We start from the raw sequence: 23045 nt of genomic DNA, 5'->3' as shown, positions 1-23045 counted from the left end.
AAATCTGAAAATCCGGCATCTCAGACCTGTTGAGGTTGCATATAAGTCAATGGGAGAAGTCAATGGGAGAAGTCCCAATTATTTTTTGATGCCCGCTGGGTTTTTGGCAATACCCCGAAGTTTTCTGAGTTTTAGGGTAAAATTCTGAGTTTTTGGGTGAAAAAATCCGAAAAAATAGTGAAAATCGGATGAAAAATCCAAAAATGTAGTGAAAATCAGAAATCAGATTTTTCAGTGGTTTTCAGAAAATATTGAGATAAATTCGGACTTTGATAAATAACCCCCTAAATTTACCTATGACAAAGGTATTAAGGGGGTAAATTCTAGTTACCTACTCCAACATATAAGATGTTTGCCTTCAAATTCGTTGATCTGGTTACTAGAAATGGGACAAAGAAGCAAAAGTGTCCCAATTTAGACCATGGGTCCTTGGGATCCACTATGGGTTCATATGAGCCTGTAGGACGTTCATCTGAGCATTTCATTTATCATCACACTCCAGTTAGGAAGAGCCCTGCATTTTCTGATACTGTATTCTCAGTTTCTCCAGTTGCTCTTTACATCGGGCATGAGCGAGGTTAAGGCTCTGGTTCTCTTTAGAAAGGTCCTCAAATTCCTGAGCTAAGTGCACGGCATCCACATTCTCCTTTTCCACTTGATCCAGCCTTGCGATCAGTTCTCTTCTACAGAAAAGAGAAATAGTTTTCATGTCAGAAATTATTTTGATATATTTGATATTACAGACCCTTCTAACCTAATAGGGCAGTGTCACGTGTTTTTATTCCTATTTTGTAGCCACCAAGGAGACAAAGTACAGATATGGGATCCGTTATCCAGATACCCATTATGCAGAAAGCTATGACTTATGGGACGGCCATCTCCCATAGACTCTATTTTAATCAAATAATTAAAAAAAGATTTTCTTTTTCCCTGCAATAGTAAAATCATACCCTCTGCTTGATCCAAACTAAGATATAATTAATCCTTATTGAAGGCAAAACAATCCTTGGGTTTTCTTAAAGTTTAAATTATTTTTTCCTAGATGTAAAATATGGAGATCCAAATTACAGAAAGATCCTTTATCTGGAAAACCTCAGTTCCTGAGCATTCTGGATATCACTGTTATAACAGGGTGCAAATTAGGGATGCACCAAATCCACTATTTTGGATTCGACCAAACACCCGAATCCTTAGCAAAAGATTTGTCCGAATACCAAACCAAATCTTAATTTGCATATGCAAATTAGAGGTGGGAAGGGGAAATCATTTTTTACTTCCTAGTTTTGTGACAAAAAGTCATGGGATTTCCCTCCCTGTCCCAATTTGCATATGCAAATTAGGATTCAGTTTGGGCGGGCAGAAGGATTCGGCCGGATCCGAATTCCTCTGAAAAAGCCCAAATCCTGGCCAAATCTGGAACTGAATCCTGGATTCGGTGAATCCCTAGTGCAAATAGCAGTTTGCCCCAGTGGTGTAACATTAGAGGAGGTGGACCTGTTATGGAGGGGTGCAGGTGACCCACGATGTTGCATGCAACCATGCAAGGAGCGGCGGAAGATCCAAAAAATATTGTGGGGGAGAGGCCTGGGACATTGAAGTTAGCTCCACGGGGTTGCCCCCTGCACTTTGTAAATAAACCTACTGTTTATTTTTCAGTGTTACTTTCAGATTCCTTATAATAAATATCTAGACAAAGATGAGAGCAATTTAAGAATTTAAAGGAGAAGGAGTAGCATTTTACAATTGGGGTTCCAAAAGTTATACACCACCAAGTGACTATTTTTACTTACCTGACACTCTGGGCCGGTGCTCCGATCAGCAGAAAACCACGTAGAGATCCTCTTTCTGCTTCATCGGTTTCACATTTCCCAGGGCAGACGCATGCGCAGTATAGCGAAATAGCAGCTTTTTTCTTAAAGTCCGGCTTTCCGCTCTACTGCCCATGCGCAACTGTGAGAAGAACCGAAGGTAAGTAAAAGTAGTGACTTGAGGGTACCCAACTTTTGGCACCCCCAAGTGTAAAATGCTATTTCTTCTCCTTTAAACAAAAATTATAATGGAAAATTGAAGTGACATAATCGTAATAACTCTTTTATGGAGGTAAACTGGTTAAATACATTTTTCTCAATTCCTAAACAGCATGAAGTTAAAATGTAATTAAATCTCTATAATTATTTTTAATTTCGCATCCTGAACAATGTAATTAAAAATGCTTCACTTTATTTGCATATCAACTTTTTTTAAATTACATTTTGTGCACAGTTTGGTAAAATATTATTCTGTTTCCTTTTGTTGCCATAAAATGTTTGCAGGCTTCGAGGTAGCAAAAAAAAAACTTACAATCTAATAGAAAAAATACTCAGTTATTGATTTGAAAATTAAATGAGAAATATGTGATATTAATGTACAGTAAGATAACAAGAAATGCACACTCAGGAAAGCCTGGTTTTTCACACATTTTTGTGAACATAAAATGTAACAGGAAAACATTTCCCCCTGAGGTTACTTATTAAGGTCCAATTTTTTGTAGTCAGAGTTTTAAAGGGGAAAACTAATTTTTTTTTTCAGATTAAAAAAACTTAATTTTTTTGCTAAAAAGTCAGAATAAAAAATTACTCAAACTTCAAACCTGCCGAGGTCATGTAGAAGTCAATGGCAGATGTCCCTTTTACAATTGTAAGATATCATGATCTACGTTGAGTTTTGTACAATAATCCAAAGAATTTGTGGTTTTTAGGAGATAATCCAAAAAAATCAACGTTTTCCGGCATCTAATCCAGAAAAAACATATGATTTTTTTTTCAAGATTTTATTAAGTCGTTTCCTGCACCAGATTTTTTTTCGAGTTAAATCATTAGGGGGCAGATTTATCAAGGGTCGAATTTCGAAGTGAAAAATACTTCGAAATTCGACCATCGAATTGAAATACTTCAAATTCGAATATCGAATTCGAACCTTTTTCATCGAATTTGGGTATTCTGCGGTCGTAGTAAAACCGTTAGATCGAACGATTAAATCCTTCTAATCGAAGGATTCGAACGATTTTATCGTACAATTGAACGATTTTAGACTAAACTTAGAAAAATGCTGTAGAAGGTCCCCATAGGCTAACATAGCACTTTGGCAGGTTTAATTTGGCAAAGTATTGAAGTCAAAGTTTTTTTTAAAGAGACAGTACTTCGATTATCGAATGGTCGAATATTCGAACGATTTTACAGATGCAGCCACTTTGGTTTGTCTGTTTGACACAGAATAACTAAACACAGATATCCCATTTATCTCATTTATCACAGAAAACTGTGTCACAACATCCCATCTAATTAAAGCATTCACCATTGTGAACAATGGTGCTTTGGTATGCTAATGAAAAGGTTAAATGCATTAAATGAGTTAAGATGACTTTAGATAACCCAGTTTCTTCAATTAACCCTGAGTCATGATGCATTTAACTCACAAATCCAAGTGGCTTCATCTGTACTTCGAAACGAATTCGAAGTAAATTCAAAGTCGTAGTATCCTATTCGATGGTCGAAGTATCCAAAAAATTACTTTGAATTTCGATTTTTTTTTTTTTTACTTCGAAAATTCCCTCGAATTCACTTCGACCCTTGATAAATCTGCCCCTAAAAGTGAATGGGCGTTTGGTCGAAGTGGTTTTAAGAAAACAATGAGAAATTTATGGATTTTAGTAAATAACCACCTAAATGTTTGAAAAAAAATTAATCTGACCCTTTATTCTCAATCATTTTCAAGCAGGGAATCATGATCCATTGCTGGAGAGTAATAGATGCTCTGGGAAGCATTGCCAGCACTGGAAATGAATGCGTGTACTTGGCAAACATTAACTGCAACATGGAAGAGTAAAGTCTAAACACGCCACTTACTTTCTCTCCTCCAGTAGCGCAATTTCCTTCTTCACTTCATGATATTCCTCTGCAATTTTGCAGTGCTGTTTAAACACTTGTTTGGATTCTTTTGAAGAATTACATGGTGGAAGGGGCTGCAATGTAAAGGAATAAAAATGGTTCAGTCATCTTTTATTTTCCCATCACTTCTTATATAAGGTCCCCTTTGCCTTAAATTTTTATATTCCTTTTTGTATTTGTCTACAGAAAGTAATGGGGAATCAATTATGCTCTACAGCAAAAAACAAATGAAAAGAAAACCTCTTTAAGGGGTGATTACATTTTTTTAATTTGCTGACATGCAAACTTTGTGACTTAACTTGCAAATTTAGAGGCTTTCGAGTTTGTTTCTTTGAAAATGACCCCCACAACTTATATCATTTGAATTTTGAAGTTACACCTATCATTGACGCCCCATTGACTACAAAAGCTTGAAAGATTTATCAGCTAAAATTTACCATTCGAATTTTCTCGAAAATGTACGTTTTAAAAAACTAGACATATTTTTATGCTGCAATTTTTTCATATTGTCATTTTTGAATACAAATTATAGTGGTGAGCAAATATGAACCTTCTTGCGAAATGGCAAAAATTTTGCCAAAAGCATTGAAGTTAAACGGTGTCAAACAGTGCAACAATTTTTCAAACGCGCAACCTTTTTTAAGGTGAAGGAAAGTCATTTATACTTGGGGGTGCAAAAGTTAGGTTACTTATCTGACACCCTGAGCCGGTGCTCCTATCAGCAGAAAACTGCACCGGCCCGGGCTCTTTCAGCAGGCACTATGGAGCGATCGTCTTCTTCTCTTCTTCACTTTTCAAATTTCCAATGGCAAACGCATGCGCAGTAAAACTAAAAAGCCGACTTTTTTGTTAAAGTTTGTTTTTTTTAGTTCTACTGTGCATGCACAACCGCGACCTGAAAGGAGAAGTGGGAAGACGATCGCTCCGTGGTGCTCATTGGAAGAATCCTGGGTTGGTGCCGTTTTCTTCTGATAGGAGCACCAGCCCGAGTGTCAGGTAAGTGCCCAACTTTTGGCACCCCCAAGTATAAAAAACTTTTCTTCTCCTTTGAAATGCTCAATTTTTTTAGTATCTTGTGGTCTATGGGAGTTTTTTCTCGACAAAATGTTTCGCTCATCCCTAAATACAATTGCCCCTTAGTTTTGCCTAAACAGCCATTGTCTCATACTGTTGGGTAACCTTCCTAATCACATTCCATAATCCTCCCTGAGTTATAAGAAGAAGCTATTAGCAGGCAATGATGTAATCTGGCATCATTAAGGGCATGGTCAACCAAGGGGATTACTCCATGGGATTTCAGGTAGAATCCACACCAATGGGCATATTTATCAAAGGTCGAATTTCGAATTTATGTGAATTTTTTTTTCTCTAAGGGGCAGATTTATCAATGGTCGAGGTGAAGTTTCCAATGAAAAAAATTTGAATTTCGAGCTATTTTTTGTGTAATTTGACTAGAGAATAGTCCAAATTCGATTCGAATTTGAAAAAAATTAGAAAATGAGAATATCGAAATTTATCATGTATTCTCTTTTTAAAAATTTGACTTAGACCAGTTGCCATCTAAAACCTGCTGAATTGCTGTTTAAGCCTATGGAGGACCTCCTAGAACCTAGAAGTCAATTGGTGGACTTTTGGCAAAAACTTTGAATCGAATTCGATCGAATGTGCTATTCCTTCGATTCCTATGATTCAAATTCTGCCGAATACGGACCTATTCGATTGAAAACTGACCTATTCGACCAAAAAAAAACTTCAACTTAATTTCGGTTGGTTTTATTGAATTCGAATTTCGAAGTTTTTTTAAATTTTCAAAATTCGACCATTGGTAAATATGCCTCCAATAAATTCGAATATACTCACAACTCGAATGGGAGGCTAAGAAAAATGTGACCGTCTAATATTCGATCGAATAGTCCCGACCCAAAAATGCAATCGAATTCGAATCGAGTTTTCCTCCGAAAAAAACTTCAATGTCAGGAAGGCAGTTAACATATTCAACGGACTTCTGTCATTGATTTGTAAATGAACTCGGCAGGTTTTAGGTGACAAATAATCGAATTAGAACTGTTTCAATGGTTGAGGTGTGATAAATCCCACATTTGAATTTACATTCGAATTGGGAAATTTAAATTTGAATGTGTCAATTTTAACACCAAAATAAATTTGAAAATTAGAATTAGAATTTATTATTCAACCCTTAATAAATTCCCACAAATGTTGCACCATAAACTATGATTCTCTACCTATGGCCCCTGAACACAGTCCAATTATAGAACTGCTCTTCAACTCCAACATAGTTGCACATTCCTGCATTTATCTCACCCATTTGTGTTGCTCACCTGAAGCTGCTGATCTAGATCTGGAAAAGCCAGAGGGAAGGTATTCTCTGCAGATGATTCATCTGCAAAATAAAGAATTCATTAGCCAACTGCAGTCATCCAATTTTTTAAACTTATTTACATTCCAATAAAATATATAGCAATTCAACTTACTTTCAAGCAATTGCAATTGGCCACCTCCTTTGCCAGATGTATTGGATTTGCCTGTTTATCTGGTTGCCATGCTGTCACTACGTAGCGTCAGCTTCTAACTAGAGCTGAAAACCCCCATACAGGGGTTTTATTAAATATAGACATAGAAGTGTCTCCTGTAATCAGCCCCAGAGCTAAGAAATGGAAGGGCGATGCTCTTTTTATGTAGTCAAAGTATCTGATGAACTTAAATGAGGTCAGAAGACGTCATCCCATTCACTCATCATTGGACCAATAATGGGGGTAATACTAGGGTGTAATAATGATTTAGTAATGGTTGTCCTGACCCCACCCAACCAGACACAAGATTCATCAGTGAGTCCATAGCATAATGATGAGATATGCTGATATTTTCTTTGGCTTAAATGATGTGATCAAGTAAGGTCAGCAGATGGCAGTGTTAGGCCAACCGGCAGTATAAAGGACTGTTAAACTAAAATTCAACCTAGAAAAAAATGAATTAGTTGGGGTGTTCAAGTGCTTTCTTTAGTTACATGGAATAGAACATGAAATATAGAATTGAAACAATACAGGATATCCAAAGAGCTGCTAGCTCCTCCAGCCTAGAAATGAAGCAGAAGAGTTTGCCATCAAATGAAACGTAATCACTGCAACTCCTATATAAAGCTTAATAAGGAGTGACTGGCCCGTTGAATTTACTTATTGCTGTTACAAGAAATGTTATACGCTGACTTTACAGCTTTAGTGGAAAGTGGAAAAGTTTCCAATTCTGATGAAATCAAAGGTCCCAACTGCTTTCAGCACATACCTCCTGAGCCTCAGAAACCTCAACAAATCTATGGAAGAATGAAAAACAGTTCTGAAAAAGCAGACAACTTGCCATTACATTCTGAAGCAGAGTGTATAAAACAAACTAAAGGACTTGCCTTGGTTTTCCATCCCACATGACCACATAACATGGCAAACCTTCTGACAGCCCTGTAGGCAATGTTATTGAGAGGGGCTAGAAAGCACCTACTGTATATGCTATTAAATGCAGTCTTGGCCTGGGTGTCCTACAAAACCAGGTGGGCTACAGGATAAGAAACTGAAAAAGACTTTGGTGACACAACACTTTTCTGACTGCCATCCTGCCTGAGCACTCTATATCAGTTGTTGCAACCTGCTCTACTTGTTCTGAGTATTTGCTATGAAGGCATCATACGAATTCATGTTTGAGTTATTTTTGCAGACATCTGTAACTGCAGTTGCACCTACTTTGGTGCAGGAGGTGAAAAGTGCAGTGGGATCTAGCACAAGGCTGGTGCACCCTGGATGGTGCTGGATCTATAAGCCATCGCAGTTGTACCAGTTCAGCTACATGTAAACGAGGGGGGGAGGGTTAAGTATACTTCCATGTTCCACCTGCATGACACTCCTTACTTCCCAGGAGCAAGCTTCTTCTATTGATGAACAATTTACTATTTGCTGCAAATATTTGTGCCCAGTGTTGGACTTAGGGCACCTCAGGCCCACCAGAGAACATGACTCCACCGGTCTCATACACTCTAGAGCAGTGATTCCCAACCAGTAGCTCGTGAGTAACATGTTGCTGCCCAACCCCTTGGATGTTGCTCTCAGTGTCCTCAAAGCAGGTGCATATTTTTGAATTCCAGGCTTGGAAACAAGTTTTATTTGCATAAAAACTAAGTATAGTGCCAAGTAGAGCCTCATGTAGGCTGCCAGTCGACATAGGAGTTACCAAATAACCAATTACAGCCCTTATTTGGCACCCAAGGGACTTTTTCATGCTTGTGTTGCTCCCCAACTCTTTTTACATTTGAATGTGGCTCACGGGTAAAATAGGTTGGGGACCCCTGCTCTAGAGCATGATTGGGTTGGCTGGTGTGTGCCTGGTGACATATGACACTTGCACTGACATATTGGTAGAGCAGAGGTGGACAGTGAATACACCAAACGTGTTATATTAAGAGGAAGAACCAAAACTGACAGGGGCACTCCAGGGTTCTCTCTGGTAACCCAATGGGGCAGTCTTACCTTATATGTGCCTCTGGTATCACCCATGAAATTGTGCATCTTATTGAGGTATCATCATGGAACTCTGAGAATGAATGTCAAAATGTGGTAGAAATGCACACATTTTTGTTTTTTCTCCAGAATTCCAGCTTAATAAAGGGACACCCGCATATTATTTGAGAAATTGCACACAAGATGCGGCACCAGTCTGTGTGCAAATTGCATCACTTTGTCCCAGAGATGCCGTTCAGCAGAATTTGTTCTCTGGTTGTGACCCTCATAACAATTTAGCAAAAGTCAGTTACCCCCAGAGGCAAGTGCTTTTTAAATGAGCACTAAAGGGTGCACTTTTGGTCCTTTTGTACCTGTCTCTGGGTGTCAGTAAATGACCCTCATAATCCAATTTTAAAAGTCAAAAGAACCTACTTTTACTTTTCCTGCTGTTCACGTGCCAACAACCTGAGCATTCTACCCACCAAATTGGGCATGAGGCATATGTTGTTCTGAATACCAACAGGACATTCTCTCATCTCCCATGACATATAACAGGCCCTCATGATGAAGCACCAATGCCCATGCTGCCCAGAAAATCTAATATGGCAACGTCATGCACCCATTTTAGGATAGAAAATTGAACTGGCGTTGTCATGAATATGTCGTTGCCTTGTCCTTTTAAAGTAAAGCTTGATATAAAACAGGACTGATGTGCCATTTACTGGCATAAGAGCAGTGGTCCAAGTTCTCTATATTCTTCTTCCCAGTTCCACTGTGACTGAAATGAAACCTCCTACTCTCGCTTCCCATTTAGTGTGACTCTCACAGCCCCGGCAGCTCACTATCACCATGTAACCGTCTAGGAATAAGGATTATAGTGTATAGTGTAGGCTATGGGGATTCTGAGAGTCAGGGCTGGACTGCAGAGGGAAATATGTGAGTAGAAACCACACATGTATAGTCTTATAGGACCTTTCTTTGTTTAACCGTGAACGTGCCTAACTAACATCAGAGGCACATGAGCGGTACTTCTGATAAAAGGTACCTGACGAGTTGTACACACAACACTCCCAATGAGGCACTGGTCAAAAGCAGCATTCCACCAATACCAAGGCTCTTACAACCTACTCTTCGGCCTAATTTGCTTTACAAGAATTGTGCACTAAAATATAATCTTAGCCAGGGTAGGTTTTGTATTTGTATGTCATACACAAGAGCTGCCATAACCATACAAAAAACAGTTGCATTTGTAGCATTGACTGCAACGATTGACAATCCCCATGGACCTCTTCTTCCTTTAGGCAAGGAGCAGAGGGGAGATTTAGAGTGAGATTAAAATATTCAGACAGATTTAGAATGTTTTTAGAATTTTTTTTCCCAGGTGAATTAAAAGTTTCCCAAGGAAATAACCCTTAAGTGCATGAACACAAAATGGGCTCATGCAGGCAGCAATTATGTCTTTGCAAGAGGTACATTTGCAGAGCTGGATTTACATAGCGGGCGCCCCTAGGCCTACTACCGTTCATCGCCCCCATTTCCTCCCCTGTATTTGTGCAAATTTTCATCATAGGGACTGGAAAAATGGGGATTGGTGAATGGAAAATTTAAAAAACTATCATATCTCCTGTGTACTTGGGGTTGGGCAGCATGTCGCAGCAAGGCCCAGGCCTTGGTGTCCTTTCCACAAATCCGGGCCTGTGCATTCGTAGCTTGCACCAGAATAAAAACCCAGGGTAAGGTACAGAGTACAATACTGCCAGGTGCTGGGGAATCCTGGATTTAACACCTGCCAGAGCATGATGGCAAGCAGAGGGTTTTCCCAGCACTTCCATGCGTATCCAAGATTTCCCTAGCTAAGGGGAGTATTCCAGCACTACATTCTAGGATTGCAAATAGTTGTGCCTCAGGGTGCAACACCTGGGCCAAGGCACATAGTTGAAGAACCAAGGTGGTTTATGCCTGGTTTTAGCGCACAGGAACTTGTCCAAGGCTTCACAATTGAGGCCCAAAGCCTCTACGCTCCAGGGTGTGTTTATCCTGTTTAAGGCACCATCTTTTTATGATTTATTTGCAAGTCACTAAGTGTCCCCCGGCATGGCATGGGCTTGACAAAAGGTTGCACGATATAGCCTGAAAAACATTCAGACATATATCCTAAGGCACTCGCCTTAGGATATATGTCTGAATGTTTTTCAGGCTATATCGTGCAACCTTTCATCAAGCCCATGCCATGCCTTAAAAAAAGTTCTGATCTATGAAAATGATACAGTAAACAGCCAATAATAGATTGTGTAACACAGGTTAAAAAGACTCAGTATATGACTATGAGCCTTGGCATATGCTGAAGAATCAAGTCTATTTTATGTTTGCAGGCAAATTCTATAAACAGCATGTGCATCAATCAGTGTTACTGGCACGACTGAACATCAAACAATAACCAAGTGCACCAGATATCGGCACAGAACTGTTTGCATAGAAGGTCATGTAGCACAATGGCCAACAGGTGGCTCCTAAAATTTTAAAAAGTAGAACATGCTTCACTAAAGCACCTTACACTCTGGCAGAGCACTTACTAGTGGTTGGGACACCTATAGTGGTAGATCTTTGACTTGTAAAATAATTCCACTACTCTTCTCGGTCAACTGTAGGACTCTTTGTGGCATCTACTCATTTTGCTTTAAGTCCTTCCATTTAAACTACAGAGGGGTTTTCCTTCCCCAGGCTCGGGACACATTCTGAACTTTGCATCACACAGTGATACTAATCTAAGCCCACGTGTGTTTTTTATCCAGACAAGCTGGTAACTATAAATCCTTAACAACGGCATTCTAGGGGCAAGGAAACATACTTGACTATATTCCTACAGAAGTTTAACAGCAGCAGTTTTGTTAGGAAAGGTTACATAGTTACATAGTTAAATTGGGTTGAAAAAAGACAAAGTCCATCAAGTTCAACCCCTCCAAATGAAAACCCAGCATCCGTACATACACCCCTCTCTACTTTTTATTAAATTCTATATACCCATATCTATACTAACTATAGAGCTTAGTATCACAATAGCCTTTGATATTATGTCTGTCCAAAAAATCATCCAAGCCATTCTTAAAGGCATTAACTGAATCAGCATCACAACATCACCCGGCAGTGCATTCCACAACCTCACTGTCCTGACTGTGAAGAACCCCCTACGTTGCTTCAAATGAAAGTTCTTTTCTTGATCAATGATTAGACCTCAATATGAATATAACATAGCAATGTAAAAATCAAAGACGAAGCCTTAACTAGATCCTCAAAGGTGTAATGAACTTTTGATCCTCAGGGAAGGAATATTACAACATTTTGGAGAATTAGATCACAACTGGGGTACTACACTAGTACCACATTCTTTAAATGGATGAACAGACATTAGTCTATAAATGTGACGTGTACAACCTATAGCCTTCCAGCTGTTCTTCATGTAGAGATCCCAGAACCCCTTGCTGCAAAATACTTTAGTTATGCCTTATTTTAGGCACCCCTAATGAATAATATATACATTTCCCCTTGAAAGGATAGATGACAAGGTGTCCCTTGAAAGAATTAGGCCTGTGCCTTCTTTACCTTGGCCTAACTCCAACCCAGCTGGTAAAAGTAGAAAGAACATTTCATAATTTCTCATTCAGTGAGACATTTTCATACTTTTGACCAGCTGGAACTAACAACTGACGCTATTGAATAAAAACAATTGACAATATTATTTCCTAGCCAAGCGGATGGCTGTAGCAACCTGAGCTAGGATTAGCAGCAGCATTAAGGAACAAGACTAAACAAGATGATAAAAGGGTATAAGCTTTCAATTTCTTGGCTATAAATATCAGTTATGAGAGTTTTGGCTTGCCGGTACTTTATCACTCTGACAAATTTAACTCCCATCAGTGTACGCTGTCAATCCAGATTTTAAGTGTGTTACTTTCAGGATGTTAATTGCTTTCTTTAAAAATAGAGTGAAAGAGCTAAAAACAGAGGGATGAATCATGCTGAATGGCTCATGGGTACATAGAATGACTTAATCGCTTCCCCCAGCTGCTTCTGGTAATATTGTGCTAGCTAGCTCTTAAACTGGTTGTAATTGTTTATCAAGATTACTAGTCATTGTTCTTTATAAAGCAAGGGTTGACTCATTCTAGAAGAAGGACTGGAAAGATTTCAGGACAGCTGGAAATGTAACAACCAGCATCTCAGAACTAACAAAACTGTTTTGGTGTTTTAGTTTAACAACAGGCAGTGGACCAGTGTAGCTTATAACAGAGCTTGCCTTAATTTTCCTTAGTTAGCCATTGGAAAAGTTGCTTCTGTACCATAAGCCTGGAAATTATTCTGGAATAACGTTGGTTCTACCTTAGTTTCAATACAGTAGGTAGCCTTTGAAGAAAATGCCTCTGCACCAAAATTCTAGACTAACTTGGCTTCTAAAAGTGATCACCTGTCAGGGCCTTGCGGCTCGGATGACAGTGTCCGGACCAAGGAGGAAGCTCTAGCGTTAAAGTCCAGTTAGCCAAAGGTTTCAAGAGAAAGCGTAGTCAGGATTCAGGCAGAAGTTCAAAGGCAGGCAGCACAGGATTGTTGGCAGTAACAAGGCAAGGGGTCAAGAGTCCAGTGATCAATCAGTAATGAATTTAGGAACACCCAGGAACAACAATAACTGTGACCTATAATCGGGCATTGCACCAGCATCCTGGACATCCCTTTATTTTCAAATTTCTCGCTGGTACGTCAATGACGTCACTGCGCGGCTCTGGTAGCTTGTGAAGAAATGGCCTCTGTACTAAATGCCTGGAAAAAAATAATAGGCAAGAAATTGCCCTATACCCAGGTGCCCCCCCATCACGCTTACCTTAAGATCGCCGACAGGGGTCTGAGGGGGGGGGCGCATCACCAGCTCAGAGAGCGAAATTGCGCTCTCTGCGATAGAAAAGCCGGTTCAGAGCTGGCCAGGTGCCCTAGGCAACCTGGCCGGCCGTGATGCTGGCTGAGTCCACACATGCGCGGATTAGAGCTCGTGCACGCATGCACAAAATGGAGCATGCTCGAGCATGCATGTATGAAACGGAGCAGAAGCAGCAATAGACTTAAAAATAGCAGCGACAGTTGGGGAGAGCGGGGACTGGACTAGGGGGTTGGTGACAGAGAAGTTACGTGCCTGGCGCCCCCAGCTTTGCACCCTAGGCATGTGCCTACTCTGCCTACCCCTAGTAGCAAGTCCTGTATCAGTGTACTATACACATGCACCATTTAGAACTCGATCACCATGTTTTTTTTTCCCGCAATGCTGCATTGCCCCCCAGTATTCCAGCATTATTGTGGTCATTGCTTCTGAAAAAGTTGTGCTGAAAGTTTTCTAAGTCTGGTTGGCCATTTCTAGCATTTGCATTGAAAATGTAAACCCCAATCTTGTGGCTCACTTGCATTGCACCTAGAGATGCAGGATCCCTGGAGCCACCAACTGGTTCCAAGGTGGCAGAAGCTCCAGGATTATTCTGTGTCAATAGTTGCAGCAGAGTTAGGTTTGGACCAAAAGGCAGGAGTAAGGTAGTGGTGCCCCGCGCAACTATATATAAGAAGTACATGTTGATACTTCTACCTTTAATCTGCAACTGAGGCTGAGGAATTTTTCAGGCCCTCAACATAAATGACCCCTTATATTACCCTTTCATCCTCCCTGACTTTTACTACATACCCCTAGTAGTGTGTTGCTTCACAGATAGACAGGGGCAATTTAGCACCAGATTCAACCTCTTAAAGAATTGTCTAGTGGATATAAGGTACAGTAATACATTTACGGGTGGAATCAAAACACTAATACACAACCACAGGAGTTGGGGACACTGATAACATGGCCTTCAAACAAGATTCTTACAGAGCAAATACCCTTGCCTCTTATGCTCAAATTCTCAAATTCTACAGTAAAGAGTTATCATCAGCCATAAATCATAGGCTCTGAGTCCAAATCCATCATTACAAGTCCCAACAGAGGGCTTAGTGTGACAAGTCCTGGTTTTATGGTAATGTCTTGTGACCTTATTCAAGACACTCTTATATCTCTTCTTTAAGAAGTACCTATAATTAGCCAGCAATGTGTAAGTGGTGGGCATTGTCTTGGATCCATGTGCTACAATGCAAGTTATTCAAGGATAATTTATTATATAACTACTTCATAAAAAAAGCCTTTACTGCCACAAAACAACTGAGTCAATGGCTACAAAGATAACCTTGCCTGGTATGCGGAGCATTATTGCATACCATAGTACATTTCATAATGGGCTTGTCCAAGCATCTATTGAACAGCTGCAGGATGTATTTATAGGTGCAAGGCTCTGAGACTCTTTAATTTGAGGTGCAAATACAGTGTCCTGGGAATGTGTTGATGGGCCACTTGCTTCAGCTGGGCAAGCTATATTGAGAGCGCGATAGACTTCTAAAGTGTAATAATATATCAGTAATGTATCAGGTTCAACAATTTTCCCTGTGCATGGGCTGGTGTATTATGGCGGCTGGCATTCTGAGGCAGAGGTTAGCAGACTGTGGCTCCAGCCCACCATATACCGAGTATGACCCAATGGCCAGCTAGAGACGGGTTGGGGGAATGCTTACTTGGTGTCTTGGAGCACAGGTTACTTACAGTGAAATTTGGGGTGAACTGTAGGGGCATACTACAAATTGATGGCATTCCAGGGGAAAGTTTATAACTATATATTTATTTTTGTCAGTTGGTCTCTTTTTGAGGAGGTTAAGTCATCCTAAACCTTCAGTATTCTCCATCTATGGTAATTCGCTATAAAATATGCTTGAAGCTATAGCCAGATGACTGATAAGGTAATGTTCTTCTACAGTATATCTGTGCCTTTGTAATAAGGGTAGGGGGCCCTGAGCAAAATGTTCAGCCACAAAAGGACCTTGAACCTAAGTATGTAGTAAGGTAACATCTAGTGTCTCTAAAATTAATTGTACCAAGTAGAGAAACCGTTATGTTCACCAGAATTCTGCTTCAATGCAGGCCTTCTCCTGGCCTGCTCTGTTCATAGACCATCACTTTGATTCCAAAAGTATTTTTGAATGGTTGAAAACATCAAATGGAAAGAGTTCCAAACCACCCAAAACAGAAGACTCTGTTTCATCAACTGGTCAACTACTATGTAATTAGAACAACTATAAACCTCAACCTTTACTAGACTGAAAATCCCAAGGCCATATAATTATCTGGTCTCATCACACACTGGAAAAATATTCTCCACCAGCATTTTTTATTGTAGAACCTTGTCATTAGTATTAATGGAAGTTACTTGTCACCAGTGGTGACAGGTGGCTTTTTGGCACATATTTGAGTGTTTTCAGGACAAAACATACCCCTGGTGGCAGACAGTTTCTATTAACATAATGGCTTCTCAGCAGGATTCAGGCACTTCTCCAGCTAGAAAACATTGCCAGAGAATACATCCGGTGAGACAAGACCCTAAGTACTGTATTAACTATGGAAAGTACTAAATTCCCATTAGTAGCAACGAAGAAACCTTATCGACATAAACAGACACCTAGAAATCTGTGTGTGCCTACAAACAAGGAGGTAAAATGCAATTTTTTTCTCATTGTTTTAGTCTCACTTTCTTGTCAATTCAAGCAGACTAGAGCATTCAATAACCACCTGCACATGAAGGTGGTACTCTGGGTGTATAACACATGCCTATTGAGTAAATAATTCAGAGCTTTCTGGATAACCATTTTTTGGATAACTGATCCCACACCTGTATGGCAGAGGCAGGAGCCCAGGCCTAGTTAATTTTAACTAGGGGTGACCATTAAATATAACATTTTTACATTTCTTTCATTGTTAGAAACTGACCAAATATTGGGCCAAAAAGGGGCCCTGAATCCAAAAATGTAGGAATTCTGGATACTCTTCATTTTAAATTGTACTGTTGTACCGTTTAATCCATTGAAAAATTGCAAAAATTTACTACAGAATAAGTAAAGTCATATCTAGATATGACTTTAAAGGAAAAGTAACACAAAAAATGAAAGTGTTTTCATGGAATGACAATATAATGTATTGCTGCCTTGCATTGGTACAACAGATGTGTTTGCTTCAGAAACGCTACTATAGTTTATATAAACAAGCTGCTGTGTAGCCATGGGGGCAGCCATTCAAGCACAGGATACACAGTAGATAACAGATAAGTACTACTATAGTTTATATAAACAAGCTGCTGTGTAGCCATGGGGGCAGCCATTCAAGCACAGGCTACATAGTAGATAACAGATAAGTACTACTATAGTTTATATAAACAAGCTGCTGTGTAGCCATGGGGGCAGCCATTCAAGCACAGGATACACAGTAGATAACAGATAAGTACTACTATAGTTTATATAAACAAGCTGCTGTGTAGCCATGGGGGCAGCCATTCAAGCACAGGATACACAGTAGATAACAGATAAGTACTACTATAGTTTATATAAACAAGCTGCTGTGTAGCCATGGGGGCAGCCATTCAAGCACAGGCTACATAGTAGATAAGAGATAAGTACTACTATAGTTTATATAAACAAGCTGCTGTGTAGCCATGGGGGCAGCCATTCAAGCACAGGATACACAGTAGATAACAGATAAATACTACTATAGTTTATATAAACAAGCTGCTGTGTAGCCATGGGGGCAGCCATTCAAGCACGGGATACATAGTAGATAACAGATAAGTACTACTATAGTTTATATAAACACGCTGCTGTGTAGCCATGGGGGCAGCCATTCAAGCACGGGATACATAGTAGATAACAGATAAGTACTACTACTTATGCTTTCAGATTGAAGTTTTGCTTTAGCTTTGGTGCAATAAAAATGCACTTTGGTTCAAGATACAGATATAACCAGAATCATCCCAAAGTGATATCTCAGGCTACCTAGATAAAGGCTGCTTGCCAATCTTCACTAATAGGAGTAAGGTTGCTTAAAATAATCTGAGTTTCTTTTCAGATTTTGGTGGGGGCATCTGCATGTCACTATGAAAAGCAACCTGATAAAGATTAAATAGGAAGGACATGTACTGGGCAGAAATGAAAGCATAAAATAAATGGTTTATTGGGATCATACATCTTGGTCCATTCTTTTGACATTATAGGGTTTTAGGCAGATGTTATTAAAAAAAGTTAAGCAGGAAAACCTTGGGTGCTCAGAATTCATGCAATCCACCCCAAAATGACCCAACATCATGGATATGCATATTTTAAAGGTGTCAAGTTTTAGGAGTCTGCTCAGAAATGTTCCAGCTAAAAGTTGACTACGGAAAAACACCATACATTCAAATGCCCCTACCCTATTAGGTGGTCCATAGTTAAAAGGTGGTGGAGGTCAAGCTTATTTGCAGCTGTTATGAGCTAAATGGGCCCAGCCTGAAGGCCAGTTATGGGGAGATTTGGGGTGAGTGCTTATTTGTGCCTTGGGTACCCCTGGAACTATAGCAGGGTGACTGTTACCCCAATGTTTCTATATATCTGTAACCTTGTTATGAGCTAAGGGGGCCCAGCCTGAAGGCCAGTTAGGGGGAGATTTGGGGTGAGTGCTTATTTGTGCCCTGGGTACCCCTGGAACTATAGCAGGGTGACTGTTACCCCAATGTTTCTATATATCTGTAACCTTGTTATGAGCTAAGGGGGCCCAGTCTGAAGGCCAGTTAGAGGGAGATTTTGGGTGAATGCTTATTTGTGCCTTGGGTACCCCTGGAACTATAGCAGGGTGACTGTTACCCCAATGTTTCTATATATCTGTAACCTTGTTATGAGCTAAGGGGGCCCAGTCTGAAGGTCAGTTAGAGGGAGATTTTGGGTGAATGCTTATTTGTACCCTGGGTACCCCTGGAACTATAGCAGGGTGACTGTTACCCCAATGTTTCTATATATCTGTAAACTTGTTATGAGCTAAGGGCTAAAAGCCCAGTTATGCTGAGATATGGGGTGAGTGATTATGTATTGCCTGGATGTTATTGGCCATGAGCTAATGTTGCAACACTATATAGAGAGAGGTTGATGGTAAGACAAACATGAGTTAGCGATCCATCTACTCATTCTGGGTCCGTTATACAGAATATTCCAGGATGAAGAAGCAATATAAAACCATGTAAATATGAAGGCACATAGAGATACTTAATGCAAAAATCCTGGAAAAAGCACATATGTAGATATTCATAGTATTCACATGCAGAACTGATCCAATACCTGTAGAGTCATTAAGACTGAAGGAGATCCGTACAGGTTTATCAGCAGGTATTCTTGCTGTGGTGATCATGTGTGCCGTCGAGCTTGTCTTTTGCTTTCCTAGATGTTGTATTGCTAAAGAACAAATAGAAACACAGAAATGGTGTCAAGTTATTTAAAGTAAAGTTGCTGTTGGGCCCAGTAACATCTAGTTAAGCCACTGCCATGGACTCTTGAGATTTTTTTTATACAGAAGGGTGTATTACAAAATAGGACAGAGCTAATCTAGAGCGCAATCAGCACCATATTACCGTTCCATAAACCATGAGCACAAACCTAACCCGTGATACATGCTGGATATAGGTCTAAGGTGTGCACGTCCTTTAGGGGGAATGAACGATAATCTATGTAAATTTCTGCATTATATGCTATACTAAATTAAATAAAATATATTATATACCGGTACTACTAAATCAAAGGGATACTGCCATGGGAAAAAACATTTTTTTCAAAATGAATCAGTTAATAGTGCTACTCCAGCAGAATTCTGCACTGAAATCCATTTCTCAAAAGAGCAAACAGATTTTTTTATATTCAATTTTGAAATCTGACATGGGGCTAGACATATTGTCAATTTCCCAGCTGCCCCTGGTCATGTGACTTGTGCCTGCACGTTAGGAGAGAAATGCTTTCTGGCAGGCTGCTGTTTTTCCTTCTCAATGTAACTGAATGTGTCTCAGTGAGACATGGGTTTTTATTATTGAGTGTTGTTCTTAGATCTACCAGGCAGCTGTTATCTTGTGTTAGGGAGCTGTTATCTGGTTACCTTCCCATTGTTCTTTTGTTTGGCTGCTGGGGGGGGAAAGGGAGGGGGTGATATCACTCCAACTTGCAGTACAGCAGTAAAGAGTGATTGAAGATTATCAGAGCACAAGTCACATGACTTGGGGCAGCTGGGAAATTGACAATATGTCTAGCCCCATGTCAGATTTCAAAATTGAATATAAAAAAATCTGTTTGCTCTTTTGAGAAATGGATTTCAGTGCAGAATTCTGCTGGAGCAGCACTATTAACTGATTCATTTTGAAAAAAATGTTTTTTTCCCATGACAGTATCCCTAATAATAAATGAACAGATCATTTTTATATGATTTTCAGCATTGGGTGCTTGCAGGTGAGAATGACGCCACAATTAACCATGCTTACAGTTTTAACACACACATTTTTAATGGGGGAGTAATCACACCAGGCAAAAACATGAAATCCCTTAGCCTGCAATGGCCCTTAAACTCAAGACTGGTATCACACTGGACCTTATTTATTCTAAGCATGTAAACACTCATTGTATACAATCACACACATTACTATGGCGACTGTGTTTCCATATAAAGAAAGAATTAACAGAGCAGGTGGCAAAATGTTTCTCTTACCCTCAAATCCCATGAAACCGGACCCGGCAATGAAAGGCAAGGGCTTATGGGCACCAGTATAGGTTCACACCAGCATCAGCGCAGTAACTCATAGCAACCAATAAGGTTTAATTGGTTGAGTGCAGTGTGTGTGTATTTTATTAGTATTCTCTATCCTTTGTCTTCTGCTTTGTAAACATGCAAATAAACTGAATCAAATTTTGGTTTCTAAAAAAAGTGCAGGTAAGCAAATCCTTACTCAGACCTCTCATTTCAGATATATCCTTAGCTCCACAATTTTAAGACCACAGCTTCTTCTTGGTATGGTTTAATCCCAATAGAATTACAAGGTATATAAAAAAAATAATAAAGTTTGCAGTTACATAGATTCTTCATTTTACTCCTACAAATGCCAGTGAACTGTGGACATTGTCTCACCACTGATTATACAACCAGTTATGGAAACATGACAACCCTTGCTAAAAAAAAAATGTCATCAATATACCCTCACTGCTAATCAATGCATTTTCAGCCATTTAATACAACATTAACATGCATGTCACTATGAATGTCTCACTAATGACTTGTTGTACAAACATTATAGATACAATACATCATATTATTGTATGAACATGTATATATACAGTTTATATATACTGCTTTAAGATTGCTATGGATGTATGCCCTTGGGTGCTTTTTTCCTTGTTGTGCATTGTTTTTAATGCCCCTCCCCTCTTTTTACTTCATTGGTTAATTGATGTGTTTTGGTAATTGGTGGATCTGGGGTATATTCCTGGCATACCTGTCTGCCTTTTGTTTAAGCCTATGATTAAGTGCCAGATTTAAAGAAACGCGTAAGGCTGTGTATTGATCGACTTTTTGCCCTAAAATAAAGTTTTCCGTTTTTTTACCAGCCTGTTTGTGGGATCTGTGAGTGCCTGCCATTTTCTCTTTTGGTCGGATACTTCCACCTCGAGCTGTAGGTCTGGGGCATGAGCACCCAGACCCCACGTATTACTGGTGAGATATTATAATTATTGGCTTTACATTTGGGATGTTTTCTTTAAATACACGCAGGGCTATGCTTAATCATACATTCTTATGATGCTACTGGCTGCACACGCTTGGAAACATTTAATAACAGCGTGCAGGTGAAACGCGTCAGGCAGAACCGTTCACAATGAGACTTTGGAATCAGTGTCACTCTCAGCAGAAACAGAAGCCACTCTGCTGATACTGGCTTATGGCAGTGCTGATCCCCACTTAGTTTTCTATCTCATGCACCCTCTGCCAACAAGGTCCCCTGTGGCTGTCGCACGTTGGAGGCACGCGGCCTGTGCATAGCTACAAGTAGCCTCATGGGGATGACAGTGTCTAGGCAGGAGCCTAACGAGCAGCTCCGTTACTCAAACAACAACTGTGCCGCATACACACTGGCACTTGTTTATTTGTAAAATCTGTATCAGAATGCAGATTAAGTGATATTACAGCCTCGCCGGTTTCTGCACCTGTCGTCTTACCTCACTCAGTTGGGTGTTTGGTGCCCTTGGTTAATCCCGGGTCACAGCCGCTGCCTTGGCTGCTGTTTGGATTTATGAAGTAAAGAGCGAATAGAGGCAAAAGGAGCACCTGCTACATAGCAGCACACTGACAGGCCCTGAGAGACTTGGACAGCTGTCGGAGAGGCATAGGGCTACCTGCAATTCGAATACAGTTTGTTTCCCCCAGGGACGTCTCTCTTTCTGCTTTGCCTCTTGGCTTCTTCTGCCTTTCCTCTCTCAGGCCGAGCACTTAATGGCTTGCCATGCTCCAGGGATCACTCTCCTGCCGGAGGCTTTTAAAAAAAAGTGACAGAGTAGAAGAGTTCAAGGCTTTTAATTCATTAGCCCCGGCCAACCTAAAATACAAACGAGCTTACTTCACAGTTCAAGAATGTTTTCTGCACGGGCCAATCAGGGTCGGTGTCTATTCCAGCTAACTGGCAAAGATAGTGTGACTACAGTCAGCAAAAATGTCCACAGCTCCAATCAGCCGCGCAGATGACAGAACCGACCGGGTCTGGCCGCGGGCACGTTATCAAATAAGAGCTTTTTGGTCAGCAAAGTCAGCACTTAGGAGCAGGGTCTGTGTTTTGTACATCTGAAAAGCAAGGGTCATTGGTAGGGGGGGTTCATAAACAAGGAATGAATAGATGCGTTATCCAATGACATCTGAAAATGTCATTCTAAGCCACTTTCCCGCATACATTCACTCTACATATTCAGGGATTTGTACACTGAATCGCCTACAAAAGCAGCATTTGCTGACTCTTACTATTAAAGGAGAAGGAAAGTGGTTTAGCACTTGGGGGTAGCAAATGTCAGGCACCCCCAAGTGAATGTATTTACTTACTTGAAACCTGCACCAGCCCGGGGTTATTCCAACGTGCACCACACAGTGCTTCTCTTCTGGCTTCTTCTTTCTTTGTGCGGCTGCACATGCGCATTAGAGTGAAAAGTCGATTTTTTAACTAAAAAGTCGGCTTATTCATTCTACTGCGCAAGCGTCTGCCCCGGGAAATTTGAAGAAAGAAGAAGACGGAAGAAGATCTCTCCATGGTGCTCGCTGGTGTATGTATTTACTTACCTGAAACCCCGGGCCAGTGCAGTTTTCTGCTGATAGGAGCACCGACCTGGGGTTTCAGGTAAGTAAATACAATCACTTGGGGTGCCTAACATTTGGCACCCCCAAGTGCTAAACAACTTTCCTTCTCCTTTAAAACAATGTAGCAGAAATGAGTTCACCTCAAGGACCGTTAATCAGCTGCTTTCTGTTACATAATTATGAGCTGCCCAAAGCCCCTATGGTTTCTCCGCAAGGTGCATTATTAAGAGAAAGTGCAGACTAAGAGAATACAGTTCTCATTTATTATACACAGAACTCGGGAAAAGAGCAAAAAAACAAGATCACCCGCGGGCAAAGTGGTTTACTGGGAATACACCATTGCCT

The 23045-nt window shown here is 40.2% G+C and overlaps 1 protein-coding gene across 1 annotated transcript; it reads right to left on the bottom strand.

Moving 5' to 3' along the window:
- Positions 1-219: 219 nt before the first annotated feature.
- On the bottom strand, positions 220-22029 carry map3k7cl.S (MAP3K7 C-terminal like S homeolog). Its single transcript, XM_018248705.2, has 5 exons — positions 21578-22029; positions 18671-18784; positions 6266-6327; positions 3885-4000; positions 220-683 (listed from the first exon to the last, which is right to left on the bottom strand). The coding sequence occupies exons 2-5, from the start codon at positions 18738-18740 to the stop codon at positions 503-505; spliced, it is 429 nt and encodes a 142-aa protein (XP_018104194.1). The 5' UTR covers positions 18741-18784; positions 21578-22029; the 3' UTR covers positions 220-502.
- Between the last annotated feature and the right edge of the window lie 1016 nt (positions 22030-23045).

The sequence above is a fragment of the Xenopus laevis genome, chromosome 2S, assembly GCF_017654675.1.
Source record: "Xenopus laevis strain J_2021 chromosome 2S, Xenopus_laevis_v10.1, whole genome shotgun sequence".
In the NCBI taxonomy this organism is placed as follows: domain Eukaryota; kingdom Metazoa; phylum Chordata; class Amphibia; order Anura; family Pipidae; genus Xenopus; species Xenopus laevis.
Note: the sequence above shows the minus strand (reverse complement) of the source record. Positions and strands in the feature narration are given on the sequence as shown.

What these genes read in the sequence shown, in the direction of transcription:
- map3k7cl.S (XM_018248705.2), bottom strand. Translation starts at nt 18,740, where the DNA reads ATGATCACCACAGCAAGAATACCTGCTGATAAACCTGTACGGATCTCC. An exon ending in CAGTCTTAATGACTCTACAG is followed by an intron (nt 6,328 to 18,670) that starts GTATTGGATCAG and finishes TTTATTTTGCAG; the next exon opens with ATGAATCATCTGCAGAGAAT. An exon ending in ATCTAGATCAGCAGCTTCAG is followed by an intron (nt 4,001 to 6,265) that starts GTGAGCAACACA and finishes TTTACATTGCAG; the next exon opens with CCCCTTCCACCATGTAATTC.